Source organism: Tympanuchus pallidicinctus, unplaced genomic scaffold, assembly GCF_026119805.1.
Source record: "Tympanuchus pallidicinctus isolate F22 unplaced genomic scaffold, pur_lepc_1.0 scaffold16, whole genome shotgun sequence".
Classification (NCBI taxonomy): domain Eukaryota; kingdom Metazoa; phylum Chordata; class Aves; order Galliformes; family Phasianidae; genus Tympanuchus; species Tympanuchus pallidicinctus.
Window position 1 is genome coordinate 19,580,969 of NW_026294679.1, and position 14,500 is coordinate 19,595,468.

General features: G+C 43.8%; 1 protein-coding gene across 6 annotated transcripts in view; it reads left to right on the plus strand.

The window, feature by feature from the left end:
• The window catches only part of ZSWIM8 (zinc finger SWIM-type containing 8), a 68,649-nt gene that overhangs the window by 40,579 nt on the left and 13,570 nt on the right, over positions 1–14,500 (plus strand). For all 6 annotated transcript variants that reach the window (XR_008205374.1, XM_052678215.1, XM_052678214.1 and 3 more), the window contains 12 exons: positions 1,328–2,336; positions 3,997–4,128; positions 5,050–5,229; positions 6,871–7,054; positions 7,607–7,705; positions 8,619–8,743; positions 10,018–10,249; positions 11,327–11,479; positions 12,150–12,372; positions 12,563–12,852; positions 13,292–13,515; positions 13,811–14,293. Coding sequence is in view for 5 of the 6 variants with exons in the window: in XM_052678215.1 (XP_052534175.1) it covers positions 1,328–2,336; positions 3,997–4,128; positions 5,050–5,229; positions 6,871–7,054; positions 7,607–7,705; positions 8,619–8,743; positions 10,018–10,249; positions 11,327–11,479; positions 12,150–12,372; positions 12,563–12,852; positions 13,292–13,515; positions 13,811–14,293 (3,334 nt within the window). In the remaining variant the exon portion in view is untranslated. The remainder of the gene's footprint in view (positions 1–1,327; positions 2,337–3,996; positions 4,129–5,049; positions 5,230–6,870; positions 7,055–7,606; positions 7,706–8,618; positions 8,744–10,017; positions 10,250–11,326; positions 11,480–12,149; positions 12,373–12,562; positions 12,853–13,291; positions 13,516–13,810; positions 14,294–14,500) is intronic.

The following is a 14,500-nucleotide window of genomic DNA, read 5'->3' on the forward strand; positions in this document are numbered from 1 at the left end:
TCTTCCAGTTTATAACCATTTCCCTTTGTCCTTTCTGTGTGCCTTTCTAAAAAGTCCTTCCCTAGCTTTCCTGTAAATCCCCTTCAGGTACCCCTTTCTGAGGATAACAGCTCACTGGAAAACTCTCAAAGCAGGCTGTTTTCAAGTAGAGATGCTTCCATTTTGGTGGCCAGCCCTTAAATGAGGTTAGAGAGGGGTGGACTAGGGTCTACCCCTTCCAGTTGCACAGGTGAATTGCTTGCACCTGTGCTCCCAGGGCTGGGTGCACCCCATGACCAGGTGCTCAATCACTGCTTCATGCTTTGACCTGTCAGTTCCCGTACACTGCTGTGCAATTGAGGTGAATTTAAGCCTACCGGCTTGTTTCAATTACATTTTTGTCTTGCTTGTTCTGCAAGCAAACACAGGATTTGCAAAGTTATGTCTTCTGAGGATAGCCTGCTACAGCCTAAATTAAATTTTAGAAAGGCATATCAGGGTAGAAAGATTCATGCCTGAGAGGGAGACAGGGAGGTCCTGTGTGGCTTAGAGCTTCTCTGGGCAGGCTGTATCAGTTGTACTTGACAGGAGTTAGCAGTGCTGTTTCACATCTCCTACAAATAGTTTTATCCTAGAAGTTAGAAGTGACCTATGAGAATCAAGTCCAGATCTTGTCTTCACACAGCACCACCCAAAATCCAAATCCAGTGTCTTAGAGTGGTGTCTGAACATCACTTGAACTCCAGCACTCGGGCTGTGCTTGCTGCCCTGTGCAGCCTGTTCCATGCCCACCAACCCTCTGGTGCAGACCCTTTCCCTCACCCTCAGCTGCCCTCCCCTGACGCAGCTCCATGCCGTTCCCTCGGCCCTGTCGCTGCCACACACAGCAGAGCTCAGCGCTGCCCTCCGCTCCCTGTGAGGAGCTGCAGCCGCCATGAGGGATCCCCTCAGCTCCTCTGCTAAGCAAATCCAGGGGCCTCAGCTGCTCCTCACACACGTTGCCCTCTAGACCCGTCACCATCTTAGCCATCCTTTGGACACTCTCTGTTAGCTTTCTGTCCCTGTGTTGTGGCACTCAGAGCTGCACTCAAGTGCTGGAGGTGAGGCCACACAGTGCAGTTTTACGCATACTTCCAAGAGCGCTTTGCCATGGCACTATGTTGTGGGCCTCTCTAGGATTGGTTATTTTCAGACCTGTTTCCTTTTTCTAGTCTGCCGTCTTACTGATCTTGTCTATGCTTAATTCAAAAAAAGAGCTTTCTGAACAAGAGGAGTAGTTTAAGAGGAAGTTTGTTGCTGGTGCATTTTATGTCTGCTCTCTAACCTATTCTTTTTCTTCTTCTCTTAGGCGCAGGGACCTTTGCTCCCAGCTCAGGCAGTGGCAGCTAAAAGTCATAGATAATGTTAAGAGAGGTCAGCACAAGAAATCACTGGAGAAGCTGTTCCAGGGTTTCAAGCCAGCAGTGGAAGCCTGCTACTTCAACTGGGAGGAAGCTTATCCTATCCCTGGGATCACCTATAGCAGCACTGACAAGAAAAACTCATTCTGTTGGGTAAAAGCCATCCAACAGAGGAGCTGCCGGTTGCAGTGTGCAGAAGCTGCTTGTGAGGCTGGTAGAGCCCATGGACAGGAGCCTGGGGGACCATGTCTGCAACCTGGGGACAGGCTGCGTCCCTCACCCCAGGAGCCAGCAGTTCGTCCAAAGGAACTTACTGGAAAGCGAAAAGTCGTCTCTGAAACACCGCAGAGAGTTCTGCGACGACTTTCAGCAGAAGGTGATAAAGCTGTGTATAAGACTGCAGTGGGCAAAGCTAAGTTGCCAGTGAGCAAAGGTTTGACCAGCAAGCATAGTGGGAAACGCCGCATGAGCAGTGAAGACAGCTCCCTGGAGCCGGACTTAGCAGAGATGAGCCTAGACGACAGCAGCTTGGCTCTGGGTGCAGAAGCCAGCAATACGTTTAGTTTTACAGAAAGCCCACTGAGCAGGAGCTACAGGGATGCCTTTGAGGAGGATGGTGGGGTGTACTTCTCTGAGGGACCTGAGCCCAGTGTCAGGAGCAGTTCCACAGGCAAGAAATCAACCAAGGATCCTGTGGGAGAGACAGGTAGTGGTGATGATGACCTGACTTCTGCAGATGAGAACAGTGGTGGTGTGAGCCTGAAGCCAGAAGAAGTAGGAGAGAATGGTGCGGCAGGTGGAGGGGATGATGGAGAAGAGGAAGATGATTACCAGGTATACTATCTGAATCCACAAGAGGTAGCCAAGGAAGATGATGACAAAGCTGAAGGGGGAAATGAAGAGGAACAGGATATGTTTGCTGGTATAAAGCCTCTGGAGCAGGAGAACCGGATGGAGGTGAGCAGAATCTAGTTCACAACATTGTTTTTCAGTTTTCTTCATGTATTACAAACCTCATGTTCTCTCCACTCTTCCAGGTATCGCAGTTAACCTAGTATGTTGTTATATAAGGTGATTATTAAGCCATCATTATATGGCTTAATTATATCATAATCCGTTATATCATGAGATGTCTACAGTCCTAATGTGGAAGTACCACACTTGCTTTCCTACAAGCTTAATTTCCTTCTACTGTGCAATTGTGTCCTAATTTTAGCTGCTCCTATATTGAAAACGTGTGCAAAACTGTTTTCTTTTTTCTAGCCATTCATACAAGGCAAAATAATGAGCAGAGTACTGCAGAGGATCAGTACCAGGTCCTGTCCTGTTTAACATCTTAATGTTCTAGATGATGTGATAGAGTGCAAATTCATAGATAACACAGAAGTGGGGGGAGTGATGGATACACAAGAGTGTTGTGCTTCCATCCAGAGAGACCTGGTCAGACTGGAGATGTGGGCTGACAAGAACCTCTTTGCACAAGAAGTGCAATGTCCTGCACCTGGAAAGGAATAACTCCAGGCCACCAGTATATGTTGGGGGTGCTACCTAGCTAGAAAGCAGCTTTGCAGAAAATGATTTAAGTGTCCTAGTGGATATCAAGTTGAACGTGTGTCAGCAGTGTGCCCTTGTTGCTAAGAAAACCAAAAGTATTCTTGATTTCATTATGTAAAGTATTGTCAACAGGTTAAGAGAGGTAATCCTTCCCCTCTGCTGGATCCCCCCATACAAGAGAGACCTGGACGTGCTGGACAGAGTTCAGTGGATGGCCACCAAAATGATTAAGGGACAGCATCATCATTCCTGTGATAAGAGGCTGAGAGAGAGGGGACTGTTCAGCCTGGAGTAGAGGAGGCTTGGGATGTTATCAGTGTCCTGATACACCTGAAGGGAGGGTGTGAAGAAGACAGAGCCAGGCTCTTTTCAGTGGTACCAGTGCCAGGATAAGAGAAATGGGCACACAAGAGGTTCCACGTGAACACTAAGAAGCACTTCTTTGGTGTCCACTGCACTAGCAGAGGCTGCCCAGAGCGGGTGTGGAGTCTCATCAAAAATTGTCCAGACGTGGACTTGAATAGCCTGCTCTGGATGTCTCTGCTTGAGCAGAGCTCTTGGACCAGATGACCTACAGTGGTCCTTTACAATCATTATGTGATTTTGTAAAAGTTGAGCTGAAATTCAAAATCAGTAAGGTCAAGGAGAGCCCACCAGGAGGAAAAATCTATCAAACTGCATAAGCAGAAGTTCTTTGGAAGACCAGAGACAATCTAAATAGACACTGTCACATTTCTGTATTTACCTCAACATACATTCAGGGCTTACACCTAAATAGACAAGCAGTACATGGAAACAGTTATAGTCAGTCAGTTTCCTTTGAGTTATTCTCTTATCTCTTATAGCACTTGAAGGGAGGAACTATTTGTACACGATGAGCATTTTAGGGGTGTGCTTAAAGGAAAGGTGGTGAAGGCTGAGGCAAGGAGTTCACTGAGCGTGCCTGCTGCTGAGATTAATTGTGAATTGTGTTTTACCAAGACTTTGAGAGGATTGGTTTGAGCAGGCTATCTCTAGCCTGAAGGTGTGTGATTTGAATACGATTACCTGTTCTTTCTTACAGATCCTGTTTGCCTGTGCAGAAGCCCTGTATGCACATGGATACAGCAATGAAGCATGTCGCTTAACTGTAGAACTTGCCAGGGACCTTTTAGCCAACCCTCCAGATCTCAAAGTGGAGCAGCCACCAACTAAGGTAGAGAATACTTACCTAGTTTTGGGGATGGAGGGTAAAACAGAATAAAGATGTGGGAGATGGGTACATCAGCATTCCTAGGCGTTTCTTGTGTACTGTGATTCAGGTCCCTTCATTGATGTTGTCATTAACATACCTGATGTGTTGATGTGTCATTGACATACCTGATCACTATGCACTTGTGAAGGAATATAAAGGAGAAAAAAATGTAAGAGGCCATTCAGCTCGAGTTTGAATTTTTAAGAAACTCTGGTTTTGTTACAAGTTCCTCAACCTGGTTTGTTAAGAGCTGCAGTTTTTTTAGGAACCTGTTTTGAATCTGGTTGAGCATCTGTTAAGTGGGATAAAGCATCCTGTTTAACATCAAAGAATGTTTTGTTTAAGAGATACCTGCTACTATGTGCTATGAGATTATACAGCAATAAAGTCTTGATTTTTGTGTGGATTTGTGCAGGTGACTTTCCTGTTTCATATGTTTCTTTCTTAGTCTTTTTCTTACTGTGCTATTTCATAATGTGCACTGGAAATGTTAGGAGCTTTGCTGTTTTAGAATGCAAGATTGGATAGGAAAGAAAAAAGCATAACTTTATGGAAAATTAGTTGTAGTGGCACTAAGCAGTTTAAAGAAAAGCTCCCCTGGAACAAACCAGGCATGCAGCATCTGCCTGCACAGCATCGGTCCAATAGCGGACATGCATGTCATCAAAGGCCAACTCTTTATCATGTTGTGCTGAGATGAGATAGGGGGAGGAGTGATGGTGGTTAATAACCACTGGGATTTGTTATTCTTCAGCAAAGGAAATAAATTCTAAATGTGTTTTTTTCTTCTGTCTCTTGGTTATTGCAAAGAATAGGAGGGCGAGCATAGCATCATTTAGGATGTTTAAGAAAGCATCCTGTTACAAACTCTTTGTCAAACAGGGCAAAAAGAACAAGGTATCAACCAGCAAGCAAACATGGATGGCAACCAACACCTTGTCCAAAGCTGCTTTCCTGCTGACTGTACTGAGTGAGAGGCTGGAGTACCACAACCTGGCCTTCCGAATAGGAATGTTTGCTCTGGAGCTGCAGAGACCGCCTGCCTCTACAAAAGCACTAGAGGTAAAGAACATTTTAAAGGCAGTATCCGTGATAAACATTGTGCTGCTTGAATGCTTATCATAAAATTATAAGGTTGGAAAGGACCTACAAGATCACCTAGTCCAACTGTCCTCTCATTACCATTGCTACCTCAAGCTACTAAACCATATCTTGTAGCTCCTCATCCAGATGCCTCTTGAACACTGCCAAGGATGGCGACTCCCTGGGCAGGGCATTCCAGTGCCTGACCACTCTGAGAGAAAAAGTTTTTCCTTATGTCTAATCTTGTTGGTTGCCTGGGAGAAAGGCCAAACCCCTCCTCATCACAACCTCCTTTCAGGAAGTTGTGATGCTTATAGTTCCCATTTAAATTCTTGAAGCTAGGTCATTTTTTAATATGTTCTCTAAAAATTGTTTATACTGAGACAAAATGGGCTGTCCACAAATCCTAAGCATGTGTTGATTTACCAGAAATTTGATTAGAAATATCATTTCATTTGGGGCTGTCCTTCACTGAAATGACGACCAGACATCCTTGCCAAAAGGCCTATGATTTCGCGTGAAGGTAGAGTCTTGAAAGCGTTTAAATGAAAATGGCATATTTTATGAGTATTTTATTTTAAATGCAGCAGTTTGCTTCTTGTTATCTTAACTATGTTTCCAGTTTGCTTGGACAATTTAGGAGGAAAAAAACAACCATTTGTGAACTGAATTGTCTATACTTGCATTGATGAAATAGTTTGAAATATATTTCTTAGGGTGTACTGCTACAATTCTTTCATGTTTGAAAATTGTTGCTCTTTGTGACATTGCATTTGTTGGCACATGCTCATGTGCACACTGCAGATATATAGTTTTGGACACTGCCTAATTACTACTAGGCTTCCTGTTTAGAAAAGAGAAGTACTCAGTTAAGACCTTGTCCATTTGATTTACAGCTGCATTGCTTTGAATGCAGTGTTGAGCAGTCCCTGGAGATGTGTATTATTGCTAGTAATTCACCAAGTACACTTGTTACACTAATTATCTGTACTTCTTACAGTCTGACTACAAGATTAAGTGTGAGATTGGCAGTCACAAGCTACCTATGCTGTTTCAGAGAAAACAATTGCTTTCAAATTTTCAAAATAGAACGAATGCAGAAATTGCATAGAGTATTAAAATGTAGGTTTTCACCCTGGTATGCTGTACTTGCTGCCACCCTGTGCTGTTATTCTCTAGTCAATCCCTCTTGTATCTGATGAGTGTAGTTCTTAGCTTAGCATCCTTTTTTTGTACGTGTCATCACTTCTGTAGTGCCTTATCTAGTCAAACGCTTCTCCTGCTGTTCCTTTGATAGCTCAAGAGTGATAATTTGAGTGAAAAAGGAGGCTGTGTTTAAATGTGGGTCAAGATGTATATTAAACTTGAAAACCTGATCTGGTGGTTGGCAAGCCTCCCCAGGGTGGAGAGGTTGGAACTAGGTTTGAAGATTTAAGGTTCCGTACAACCTAAGCCATTCTATGATGATTCTGTGATGTGTGTTCACTGTGGAAAGAATTGGGTGCTAAAAACTGCTGTAATGTGATGGACCAATAAAAACTATTGCCATACTTTCAATGTATGTATAGGGAAAAATGGTGCTGATGACAGCTTCTTCTGTTCCCATGTGGTTACTGCCAGGTGAAGCTGGCATATCAGGAGTCTGAGATTGCAGCCCTCTTGAAGAAGATTCCCTTGGTCACTAATGAGATGAATACTATTCGAGGAAGAGCTGAAGAACTGCGAGAAGGAACACTGTGTGATTATCGTCCTGTCCTGCCTCTCATGTTGGCTAGCTTTATATTTGATGTCCTGTGCACTCCAGGTACTGTCAACATTGGCTTGAATGTGCAAAGGGAATCTTTTGAGATTCCAGGTCTTGAGGGGTTTTCAAACAGAAAATGTCTACTGGATATATAATAGCTTAATCTTGATTCTTCCCACACTGTTTCTTGCTCTTGCTTCCATGTTACTCCAGAGATATAAATTCTCTCTTTTTCTTTTTACATTCAGAAGCAACTGAAAACTTACCATATTCCAGCAGTGCTTGTCTGCTTTTTTAAAATGGTTAAAATGATTGACTTTTCTGCTATTATGATGGTTATATTCAGTGGAAGATAATGTAAGTGCAGGATTTAAAAAAAGGAACCAACATTCTGAGATTAGATGACTTGATGATGTTCCTGCCTGGTTAAGGAGCCTTCTGAGTTTAGAGGGAGAAAAAGGGAAGAAAAACAAGGTATTGTCTTGAAACTGATACAAAGGTTAGGAATAGGAGCATGGGAAGCTCTGCAAATTTAGAAAGCTCTCAGAAACAGCTGCTACCCTGAGATCCAACTTCTGAAAGCTGAGCACTAATTCTCTTGTCTTCTTTCAGTGGTTTCTCCTACAGGCTGTAGACCTCCAAGTCGCAATTGGAATAATGAAATGCCTGGAGATGAAGAGCTTGGTTTTGAAGCAGCTGTTGCTGCTCTTGGTAAGAATTTTTTTTATTATTTTTTTTACAAGAAAAAGCTTTTCTTATCTGTGTTCTGCATCTTCTCCCTTATTTTGGGTGGTAAAAGGTAAAAAATAGCTTGTTCCAATTTGGTACAAAAATGGAAGTGTTTGCATGGTTTGTCAGAACTAGATGCAGAAAGATTCTGCATGCCAGGTTGAGGTGCCTTGGGAAAGCTGTAAAAAAAAAAAAAAAAAAAAAAAAGGGTAATATGGGGCAGGAACTGGATGTGCCATTAAAGTAGTAATGGTATCTTAGTTTTCTTTTTGATCTCTTGTGATGGAAGATGTATTGCTTTAATGAAGATGAGCAGTTTCAGAGGAAAAAAAAAGAGGCAATCATTCAGAAGAGATTAGACAATGATGGTGAAAGACTAGCAGAATTATTAAGCAATTCAAGTAATTCAAGATCTTAGAATATTGGATTCCTACCTCTCATTTATAACAGCTTCAGTGACAAAGCAGTAGTTATGCTTATTCTGTTGGTAGTAATGTATGCCTGTTATAAAGCTGCATGCAAAATTAGGAATAGAATGGGTTAAACAAGACTGGTCCTCTGTTGCCTTATCTCTGAAAGGACAAAGATGAGTTCTGTATGGAGCAGAAATGCTGGCTTTGTAGCATCTGCAGAAACTGGAAAAATGTATTTCAAGATGAAGTTGTGGACGTGTCTGGCCTCTTCTCTATGGCATGTTCTGATCATATTGCTCTGACAGTTGTACTGTGCTTGGTACTCTGGGGGCATACAGTCACTCCTGTTTATTCATGACCTATTTCTGAAGTTGACAGAAAAATGGGAAAAGTTCTTCTTCATATGTATATATGTTGCTAAGGATGCAGTGTAGTCCCAGGGGCTCACTTGCCTTTTCATCCCTCTCTTTTCTGGCCTGTAGGCATGAAGACAACTGTCAGTGAAGCAGAACATCCTCTGTTGTGTGAAGGCACTCGAAGGGAGAAAGGAGATCTGGCACTAGCGCTGATGATTACCTACAAGGATGATCAGTCGAAGCTGAAGAAGGTGAGCCTTCCTTTAAAAGGGGACATAGAGATGCAGAGTAAACCGTGACTGTTTTGATGGACTGCAGAGTTTTCCCAGTGAGCATAAGTCACTGTGTTGTGCACTGATGATTTGCAAGCACATGGTTAGTTTGTATGTTCTCTTACTGAGGCAAAATCTGACTGCACAGTATGCATTGTCCTGGAAGAGGCGCTCCTACCAAAGGTCTCTTAAGCTCCAGTTGAGAGATGCTTTCTGACTGTAGCTTATACTTTTACTTGGCTGCTAAAACAAGGTTTCTGTCCCAGGGGTTTCCAGTATGCTCTGTGTCTGTTATATGGGGATTAGTTCTGTTTTGCTGCAGCATTTTGTTTTCTTTTTAATCTCTCATTCTATACACAAGTTCAATCCACTGTGCCTTAATGGCTCATGCAAAAGAAGGTACAACTCTACTCCCACTTCATGACTTAAACGAAAAAACTTATAAAAAATTGTTGAAGCTCCAAGAAAGTTTTTATTTATCGTTCTTATTCAGAAGCACTTCTCCCAGTAAGAATACTGTTAATGTATTTCTCTCACCTAACGCTGAAGCTTTTTTGTTATACTCTTCTCAGCAATGAGGGTGAACAGGGAGGTTATGATATCAGTCATCTAAAAATAAGTGCTCTCTCAGACATGTGATGTTCATTCCATGTATAGAACAAAGAGTAGAATTGGACAAACACAAAAAATAATGCGGTCAAGCTTTGTTCCCCAGTTCTGTAATAAATAAAGTGAAGAAGGTGTTGTTATTGTGTGTTGGTGGGAGGCAATTTCTCTAGTGTCTGAAAGTTTGAAGTGGCTTTGCCAGTTTCTTAGTAATTGTGTGACAGGAGTTTTGGATGTTGAGCATGGAAATTTAATGACTTCAACTTAAGAACATATAACGACAGACACTAAATGTAGAATCCTCTGTTCTGTCCTTGATGTGGCAGAACTGCTTCTGTAACGTCAGTTCAGGTGTTTTTCAAGTGCAGGCAGTGGCTTTTTTGAAGTGAAAATGGGGATATTACTGAGTACAAATGAACTGTTGCAGTGCAGGCCATACGGCTCTCAACTGTGCCTAGCTGATCTTCTGTGTGAAGAAGTGCTGCTCCTTTTACTGGAAAAGCATTCTCTTTTTTTCTCCAGTTGAGTGGAGTTTATAGTCTTCCAAGAAATGGTGTGGTACTTTCCCATTATTTATTAGTATAATGCCTGTTCTCTTATCCATCTGAAAAGCTTTTTTATATAATTTTTTTTTCTTTCTGTTAAAGATTTTAGACAAACTTCTGGACAGAGAGAGTCAGACTCATAAGCCACAGACTCTGAGTTCCTTCTACTCTTCCAGCAAGCCTACAGTAGCAAACCAAAAGTCTCCTTCCAAACATGCTGCCCAGTCCACTGCAGCCATCCAGCAGCTTCCAGGGACTTCAGTTGCTCAGCAAGCTGGTGTAAGCCCAGCAGTTCAGAGCAGTCCTGAGACTTTTGTGGAGAAGAGTTCACAAGGTAAGAGATGATTTATAAAGGTTATGCTTGAAACCCTTTGGTCATCCACGTAAAACCTAAACCATAAATTCACATCTGTGTTGAATAGTAGTCAGAATGATTTATATCACCACCTGGTGTCTTGGTGTTTACTGGAATGTTATTTCCTCCGTTGTTTGCTTGAATCCATTTCTGTACACGTTGTTGTTGCTTAGAAATTCAAGCTAATTTTCAGGCTTTCCTGTCTTGAGCCAGCCGTGTTAGCCAGTTACTGTAAAGCCACTATGATTCCATCTTTTAGGCTTGTATCAGAGGTGCAGTGTTCAAAAAGTTACAAACTGAGTCAGATGCATTCATGCAAGATAAATAAAATTGCTGAAGATCATTAGAGATGAATGGTACGATTTTCTTCTAGCTGTGTGTATAATCAATGAATATTAAGATGTTATAATTACAAAATAAACAAGAGAGTTTGGCAAAGCAGATTATGATAACAAAGAGAATAGATATAAAGCTTACCCATATCCTGGGCTCACTTAGAAAACTCCAGCAGAGCAGATCTCCAGACAGATCTCCAGATCTCCAAGACCCTTCCCCACTGGTAGCCAGCTCTTAAACAGGTCTAGGAGGGGTGGAGCCTGGCTCCACTCCTTCCGGCAGCACAGGTGAATTGCCTTCAGCTGTGCTCCTCTGGCTGACTCATGGCTCACCTCAGGTGATCAATGAGAGGTTCAGGCTGTGACTCAGCAGTTCATACACTGTGCTTGCACTTCGGTTACAAGCATTACATGCAGGAGAGTGGATGCTCGCTTAATCCTTCCCATAGAGATGAGTTGTAGCTGAGGATAAATACAATAAAGTTAGGGTTGCTGGAGCATTTTTACTGTAAATTTGCACAGTTGCAGCAAATTTTACAAATTTTGTGTTAAGTTTCAGTGTTTTTAGCCTACTATCTGATGAAATGCTTAATGCAGAAAAAGTTGAGATAATCCTGCTCATAAATATACCCAAATTTCTAAAAATCTTGCATCTTTTGATAATTTTAAAGATGCAGAAAGAAATTGTAATAATTAGCTTGTCACTGTCCTGTTTATGCAGAGAGCTCTCAGAGGTCCCCCTGTGAGCCAGCTGGGGAATCCACTGTCTTGAAACAGGAAGGAAAGGTCCCCAGTCGTCTGGCCCTTGGAAACCGAGGTGGATACAACGGAAGATGTTGGGGTTCACCTGTCAGGCAGAAGAAGAAACACACAGGTAGTAACTAACACCTAGTGCTGTGCTGGGTACCGTGCTGAGATTTCAATTGTTCCCTTGCTCTTTCATTCTGCTTGTCAGCCTTTCCTATACTACAGGAGCAGTTGATTATCTTTGAGTTGTTTGGCATGGAAAAAAAGGTTTTGATCCACAGATTTCCTCCCCAGCCTCTAATGAATTGCAGTTTACCATATGCATGCATTTCTCACAGCAGCTGTGTTCTGGGTAACGGACTAGATATCTGGAATAGAATATTTGTTGTTTTCAGGGAGCAGAGCACTGTGCTCCTGGGTCTAGAAACAAATTTAGGGGAGCTGCTGCCTGACGCACTTCTCTTCAGGTTATGGAAAACCTTTGTATAAACTGTGCAGCCTGCACCAGGAGGGCATCTATGGATCTTAAGTTTGTTTGTATATTTGCATCTTGTTGTTATATTCTGCCGTAAAGCTTAGCAGATGGAGAGAGTGGCTGAGATACGGTGTTAAGGGGAAAATGAAGAAACACTGTTCTCAGACTTTTCTGCTTTTTAATCCAAGAACTTCAAAGTGATATCTGTGGCCAAACTGATTTCTTCTCTTCCAATTTGCAGTGTTAAACTCTCACTGACATGACTGTCGGTGATGCATGAGGTGCACCTGTTGACATTACTGTATGTGCTCTGGTGTTGTAGGCATGGCTAGTATTGACAGCAGTGCTCCTGAAACTACCTCTGACAGTTCTCCAACACTCAGTCGGCGTCCCCTACGTGGGGGATGGGCAGCAACATCTTGGGGCCGAGGACAAGACAGCGACAGCATCAGTAGTTCTTCAAGTGATTCACTGGGATCTTCCTCTTCCAGTGGCAGTAGGAGAGCCAGTGGGGGAGCCCGTGCAAAAACTGTGGAAGTTGGCAGGTAATGAATAGTACATGATGCAGAGAGGCAGCCTTCCCTGATGTCGGAAAACTAGCATGTGTGCATTAGGAAATACTTTCCTGAGAGAGTTTCTTTGTTTTCTGTGGACCCTAAAGATAAGAACTTTGCACCTGAGTTAGAGAACTTGGAGTACCATTGCTCTCTGAAAATTTTCTCTTGTTTTCTTTAGGTATAAAGGGAGGCGGCTGGAAAGCCATGCTCCTCATGTCCCGAACCAGCCTTCAGAGGCAGCTGCCCACTTCTACTTTGAATTGGCCAAGACAGTCCTTATCAAAGCAGGTGGAAACAGCAGTACCTCCATCTTCACCCACCCTTCCTCCAGTGGTGGACACCAGGGACCACACCGCAACCTTCACCTCTGCGCCTTTGAGATTGGGCTGTATGCACTAGGGCTGCACAACTTTGTGTCTCCCAACTGGCTCTCTCGAACTTACTCCTCCCATGTCTCCTGGATCACAGGTTACAGCAGAACGTAATTGGGAGGCTGGCTTTGGGGCAGGAAAGGGCAGGGGGTGAGCTAATTCCCAAAGCTGATGATGCTGTGGCAGCCATGTAAAGCACAGATGGCAGCAGCACAGGCTAAGCACTAGTGACTTGTGCAGTTTTGTTTCAGTTCTGAAGAGCCTTAGACTCTTTCAAGTTCATCTCATTGCCTCGCATACATCTTTAGCTTCATTTTAATAATGATACCTTCACTCACTGCTTCCTTATCAAGGGCTCTTCCCTGTTCTGTGTTTTGGGAAGAAGAGCATTTTATTTGATTTGCAGCCTAAGGTGAGCAACAGTACTCTGTTGCATAACTGAAGAAAGTGATGAGTGCACCCCCTGTTGAGGGAAAGCTGGCAGGAACTTCTGTGGGCATGGTCAGTAGTGTGAGAGTCTTCTCTTTTACTCTTAGGGCAGGCCATGGAGATTGGTAGCGCAGCCCTGAACATCTTAGTGGAGTGTTGGGATGGACATCTGACCCCCCCAGAGGTGGCATCATTGGCAGACAGAGCATCGCGGGCCAGAGACTCCAACATGGTGAGGGCAGCTGCTGAACTGGCACTCAGCTGCCTGCCCCACGCCCATGCCCTGAATCCAAATGAGATCCAGAGGGCTCTGGTGCAGTGCAAGGAACAGGTGAGTGTTGAATGGGGGCTAAATAACAGGCTGGTTTCCAGCATCAGGGATGTACTGTTACTTATGGGATTGGCACCTGTCTGCTACAGAACAGCCCTTAGTCTCAGTTCTGTAGGTTTGTCTTTTGTGAATAGCTCTGGCTATTCTGCTGCACAGTTGTGATCTAGCTGCTCCCAAATAGCTTCGTTCATTTTAGAGTGCCTTATAACTTTTCTCCTGTTGTAATTTGCGTTCTTGTGTTCCTGTTTCTTCATTAGTCACTTGTTTGTTTGTTTTTTTTCTCCTCTGCCTTCAGGACAATCTGATGCTGGAAAAGGCCTGTATGGCAGTAGAAGAGGCAGCCAAGGGAGGTGGCGTTTACCCAGAAGTTCTCTTTGAAGTAGCTCACCAGTGGTACTGGCTTTATGAACAGATTGTTGGTGGGACTCCAGCTCAGAGAGAAGGTGCCACTGGCTGCAGTGCCGGTGGTGCACGGGCTGCGTCAGAAGCAGCACGTGGGTTGACAGACAACCGGGTGACCACTGAGCCGACCACCGTAACAGTGGCAGCTGCAGTAACCGCAGCAGCAACGGTCGTGCCAGTAATCTCTATGGGGTCAACCATGTACCAGCAGCATACGATGGCAGGACCGGCAATGGCGCATACACACACGCAGGGCCTCCACCCTTACACCACCCTTCAGACTCACATTCCCTGTAATCCCCAGTATATTGGACACACTATCCAGCACATGCCACGTCCAGCTGTCTTCCCAGTGCCTGGCTCAGCGTACCCACAGGTGAGTCTTGCCTGCAGCTCACTCATTTACAGAAATTTTGTGTAACTGCTTCCAGAGGGAGTATGTCTAGCTGGGGGGAGCGTGGGGCTCTCCCTAGCTGTTTGGCTGTGTTTTGAGATTGGCATATGTATTCTCTTACTGGTTTGCGATGCCTACTTTGGCTCTCCAGCTCAGCTTCTCATCTGATAAAGAGCCTTCTGTAGGTGC